The following is a 6,000-nucleotide window of genomic DNA, read 5'->3' on the forward strand; positions in this document are numbered from 1 at the left end:
CACTGCATGAGTGTATGTGCACCATGTGTAATTTACAGATGTTGTGAGTCACCTGAGCCAAATCATAGCTCAGACCCACCCCCCCCCCCCTTTTACTGAGACATGATCTCATAGCCCAAGCTGCCCTTGAATACCTGATCTTCCTGCCGCTACTTCCCAAGTGCTGGGATTACAAGCCACCAGATTGACCCGTTTTGATCCGTGATACAGGTTTGCCTGAAGTTGTTTTAGAGCCTTGCCTTCAACTTAAGATGATTCCCATTGTGCCCATTACCATTCACGCCCTTCCTGCCTCTTAAAGTGTTAACGTGGGATTTTAGAATACTTGTGCCCTACTTAGTAATGTGAATAGAATTATTGCTCTTTTTGATTTCCTTTTTGCAGTACCGGGAATTGAGCTTAGCCAGAGCCTTTCACATACCAGGCAGCCCTCTATAACAGAGCTATATCCCCAGATCTTGTTTTCTGGTTTAAAATGCAGTTTAACCTCATTTCCCAAAATGCACCAAACTAAAAAGCAACCAGTGTTAACCTCAAATACAGTTCATGTTGGAATTCAATTTGTGGTAATTGCATTTGGATTTTAACCTTTTCCAGGTGTATGTAGTTCAGTGTTGTTAAATGGATTCACATGGTTATGAGGGCATCCCTGTCATATGTCGACTGACATGTGTCACTAAACACATACTTGCATTCTTCAGCTCTTGGTGACCAACATTCTTTTTGTCTTTAGTAAGACTTTTGATTAATTCAGGTCCTTTCTCAGTATAGAATCAGGTCCTTCTCTGCCTGACTTATTTTACTTCAAATCATGTGTTATAGGACATATCACTTTTTTCTTCCTTTTATTTGACCGATTGTGTGTTTTGTGTGGCATTAGGAAACAAAATCAATACCTTACATTTTTGTTAGACTAACATTTTGTTGAGCCACAGCTCCAGCCTCCCCATTACTTTTAATTGACACAAAATAATTGTACATATTCCTTATGTGTCTTGGTTTTCTGAGACTAGGTCTTATGAAGCCTAGGCTAGCTTTGAATTCCTGTTCATCCTGCCTCTAATGCCCAAATACTGAAATTATAGACATAGAGTATCATGTCCAACTATTTATGGACCTATGTGCTCTTACAGAGGACATGGGTTCAATTCCCAGCACCCACATGATGGCTCACAACCAACTATAAATCCAGATCCAAAAGATCTGATTCACTCTTTTGGCCTCCACGGGCACTAGGCACACATGCAGTTCGTAGATATACAGGTAAACAAAGCACACACGTAAAAAATAAAATAATTTATATTTGACAATAATGTAAATAGTTCCTTGGGGTTTTTTGTTTGTTTGTGGAATTGTTTATTTTTGTCTCACACCTGTAAGAACACAAATAAAAAAGACACTGCTTACAAATTTTAAAGCTGGAAGACTGGAACAGAGAAATGTAGAGAGAGCAAAGTATTAGAGAGTCGTTTTCTTATGTTTGTTTGTATTTATGTTGAGACAGGGTCTCACTGTGTAAACCAAGTGACATCAAACTCATAGAGATCCACCTGCCTCTGCCTCCTGAGTGCTGGGATTAAACCTGGCCTATCATTTCTTATTCTAACATGATACACCTAAAACTTTTTATAGCCTGCAAAGCCTAAAAGTATTTCTTTTTGGCCATTTACAGTAAGTTTGATGACCACTGATCTAGAGTGGTAGTTGGGGCAGCATTTGCTGAATGTCTGCTGAACATTGGCACTGAGCTGTGTGTGGCTCCGACTCTACCACAGGGGTGGGTGTTGCTGTCTGGTTTACCAGAGAAGGTACTTGAGTGAGTCTAGGAAAGGTTGAAAGCAGCTCTTCAAAGGCCCTCATTCAAGCCCCCATTGTCAGAACACTGTTGCTGCAGGACACTGCCCACTTCTGTCTTTGTATCCTTCCTTTCCTTAAGCCAACAATTCTTATTTTCAGTTTTAACCGCCTGGACCTCCCACCCTACAAGAGCTACGAGCAACTGAAGGAAAAGCTGTTATTTGCCATTGAAGAAACAGAAGGATTTGGACAAGAGTAACTATTGAGACCTTAGGCCATCAGAGGACAGGGACTCATCTACAGTGCCTGCCCCTTCCTTCTCTGCCTGTTGCACACCTTATTGTAAACTTGGACTGTGACTAGAGAGCTATCTGAGTGTAAGTAGATTAATGTTATCCTTGAGATTTATCTTCCAGTGATTCTGGATTTCTACTCAGCATCTCCAGAAAGCAGATCTACAAACAGTAGTCAGAAACTTACTTAACATGAGATTTAACACAGCGATAAAATCTCCCTTGTCTTATTCCACTAGATTGTTCCCTTAACAACAATTTTCTGTGGTGTCAAGGTCCCACTTGGGAGTAGGTCTCTTGGTGGCTGTTGTAAAAATTCTGCAGACACGCAGGGACATCTCCAAAGCTGCAATACACAAGGTCTTCCTGGTAAAGCCTCTAGCTAGGAGGTGCTCGACAACAGTGCAAGCTCAGCCCCGCGTCGGCACTTGAGCAACTGTCGCTTGTGCTCTCCCTCTCATTTCAGCCTGGCCTGACTGTTGGTTTCATCTCTGGAGCATGAATCAGTGCGTCATTCTCACGTTATTCCTGGAAGTGACGCAGGACTCACATCTTTCTACAAAGTAGTTTTTGTCTATTGAATTCAGGGAAAAAACTTGGTCCCCGCCGACATATGACTTCATACCTCTCTTCAGTTTATAATTATTTTATTGCCTTGCAAATACTAAACTTTACAAGCAGTATTAGCACTGTGGTTCCTTTACATTTTAGAAGTTAACCTAAAATTAAAATTAATTTTTCTGAATTCATCTAAGATCATTCTTGATTTTTAAGTCTTACACATAAATAGAAGCTTTATGGTTTTATCATAATCCAACACCCCAGTTACATTTCTAATCCAAATAAAGGTCAGTGGTGCAGTCTTTGAAATCAGGACAATATCAGCAAAAGGACAGTGTCCAACAGCACATTTGTGCTGTTTTACACTTCTGCCACACACAGGAGCAGGCGTTCCCGTCTTCTCACATGGTCCTGATCTGCAATATTTTTCTCACCCCTAAAAACATTAGATTTTGCTTTTTTCTTCATGACTCGTTCATTTTAGACTGCTCCTTTAGTAGCTGATGAATGCACTTTGACTTTCTCTGTACTCAGTTTCCTTGGCTTCGCTTAGACTGTCAGGATGGCTGCTGCCGTAGATAAGACTTCATGAGCAATGAAATGAAGCCTCAGCCATGTCAGTCCCTATTATAGCCAAATCCCCAAAACAGCCTTATAACTCCAGCAGGGACTTTTGGACACATGTCGTTAGCATAGCATGAACATGAAGCATGAAGCCAAGAGTACACAGAGAGTGACAAACCCCTGTTCCATAGGAAAGAAAATGTTCTCTGTCCCTAGCTGCTCTTCTTGTTCTCACCCTGGAACATTCTGAACTTGTGCGGCTGTACTCTAACACTGCCATTGATGGTCAGCGGAGACTCGCGTGACTGAGGAAGAGTTGCCTCATCTAGAAACCATCAGTGAAGGGAAGCCCAGCTTCTCCCAGCCCTCTTTTTTACCCTGTATACCACAGGAAATACATCATCTCTAGAAGCCCTAGTTATCTCCTAAGTAGGAACTCTCTGCCTTTTTGTTGGTAGGGTTAAAAAATATATATGCTATTGCTTTGTCTTACAGAGCGAATGTCTGCCAACTACCCATTTACTACATAGGCTTGGACTTTAATATATGGCTATAAATACTAAGCCTTCTACAAAGACCTCCCATTGGATCAAATTCTTGTACTGAAATGTAGTCATCTACCATATCCACTAGAGATTTATGAGATTAAATTAAGAAATAATGTAAGAAAATAGGCTTTGTTGATTCTGCATAATGCTTCATGATTCATTTAGGGACCTAGAGATATTATGTGAAAATGTATAAATATTACCCAAAAGGCTTTCTGCCCTATATTTTTAAAATACAGAAGTTATATTTGAAGTAGTCCTGGCCCTAGTTCTATAGGGCTTGGCTATTTAATATTTTTATGGAAGAAATGTTTAGTTCTGGAAAAGGTAAATGCTTGTATATATTTTTGCAGCCCTGGGGTCTCCCAACTCCATTTCTTCCTTTAATTTAATTGATCACATGTATATGTCTTCCCTGCTGTGTTAGGAAAATGGGGCTGGATATCCCAAGAATCAGAGATTATATAAAATAATGCAACTAGACAGCAGACATAAATATTTACCAAATGCTCTCACATTTTGGTTCAAAGTGAGTATTTGGAAATTGATTTATTGTGTTTAATTAGTGCTTTTTCTTAAATCCAGACTAAGTTGCTTTTAAGACCTTTTTCTCTGTAAGCATTGTAAATGCTAATCAATCCTGTTAAGTTTTTTTCTTACTGCATGTTACATTGAAATAAAAACAGTACAGTGAGCATTTGCCTTTTCTGTTGCTCTTTGGTGGGTTCCACAGCAGGGTCAATAGGGAAGGGGCTTGGGTATTTGATGAGACGAAGTAATTTAAAGCCAACTGAGCAATTGATAGCAGGGACCTGTGGTCTAGAAGCATTTATGTTTAGAAGTTATTTAAATAACTCTTTAAAATTCAGGTACTTTTGTCACCAAAGGATCCGCTCATCTGCTTACCAGGTGTCACTCTAAATGACTGTTTCAGTCAAGCCCTTGTCACTTTTTTACTTACCTGGTGAAATTACCTGAAATGTTTTCAGGGTAACTCATGTTTGTGGTCTAAATTTCTTTCACTACTTCAGTGGGGTATCATTGGCATTTCCAGCCACCACGCCCTTCTGTTTTTCTTTTGGACTTTCAAGTGTTTGTATATGCTTCCATCAAGTCAACCAGGGACTGGCATACTTGCCTGTCCCTTCGCTTTCTTAGACTGATTTAAAATGCTCATGTAACTACACATCACAGGAAGGAGGTTGTCTCCCTTGGATTCCTTTAAAAGATGTAAGACTGTTTATAAAAATTAAAGTTTTTGAGTCCTTCATTTTGCACACTTTCCTGGTTTTTGTTAGGAAAATGGCATATAGGAAAGCCTTTTATTGAGTTGCATGTTGACAGCCTGGCTGTGTGTAGGAAATGCAGATCTGCTCCTCAGATACAGCTGGGTGAGGCCATCTGCAAGGTCACAGAGGCCTCCATCTGAATTGCCTCTTCCTGCAGCAGAAGTGGTCTGAGGAAGAGGGCTCAGTCAGTAAAGTGCTTGCTGCACAAGCATGATGGAGGCCTGGAGCAGTGGTGTGCAGCACTAGGACAGCAAAGACAGGCAGATTCTGCAAGCCTCTGGCCAGCTAGACAGCCCAGCTGACTAGATAAACTCCAGGTCCATTGAGACTCTGTCTCAAAAAAGACAAAACACACCCACGGCTGAGTTACGGTGGGTAGTGTCACACTCATGACAACACACAAGGTTCTGGTTCAAACCATTGGGTCACAAAGCAAACACTTAAGACATGACAGTGGGATGGAGAGGGTGGGATGGGTGTGAGCAGACTGCACTGTATCTGTGCATGAAACTGCCAGTAAGTTTTTAAGGAGGAGCCAGACTTGGTGGTTCGTGCCTTTAATTCCCGCACTGGAGAGGTAGAAACTAGCAACCTCTATGAGTTCCAAGACAGCGGGATTATATGCCTTGTCTTAGAAACAAACAAAAACCAACCAGCTGGAGAGATAAGCTCAGTGGTTAAGAGTGCTTGCATCCCAGTGGTGGATCTGAGTTTGAGGCCAGCTGGGACTACACAGAGAAAAATCCTGTCTTGAAAAACCAAAAAAAGAAAAAAGAAAAGGTGCTTACTACTTTACCACAGGATCAAAATTCAGACTCCAGTGCAGCTTCCTGTCACCTACAACTCTAGTTCAAAGAGATCTGAGACTTTCTTCTGACCTCCATGAGACTAGGTGTGCACATGGTGCACTTACATGCATACATGCTAGTTAAACATTCATTTATTGAT

The 6,000-nt window shown here is 40.9% G+C and overlaps 1 protein-coding gene across 2 annotated transcripts in view; it reads left to right on the plus strand.

The window, feature by feature from the left end:
* Itch (itchy E3 ubiquitin protein ligase) overlaps window positions 1-5,033 on the plus strand; it is an 89,174-nt gene extending 84,141 nt beyond the window's left edge. For both annotated transcript variants that reach the window (XM_040732621.1, XM_040732622.1), the window contains one exon: window positions 1,957-5,033. In XM_040732621.1, coding sequence (XP_040588555.1) covers window positions 1,957-2,056 — 100 coding nt within the window. In that variant the 3' untranslated portion in view covers window positions 2,057-5,033. The remainder of the gene's footprint in view (window positions 1-1,956) is intronic.
* The last annotated feature ends 967 nt before the right edge of the window (window positions 5,034-6,000 follow it).

This window comes from Mesocricetus auratus, unplaced genomic scaffold, assembly GCF_017639785.1.
Source record: "Mesocricetus auratus isolate SY011 unplaced genomic scaffold, BCM_Maur_2.0 Super-Scaffold_100028, whole genome shotgun sequence".
Taxonomy (NCBI): domain Eukaryota; kingdom Metazoa; phylum Chordata; class Mammalia; order Rodentia; family Cricetidae; genus Mesocricetus; species Mesocricetus auratus.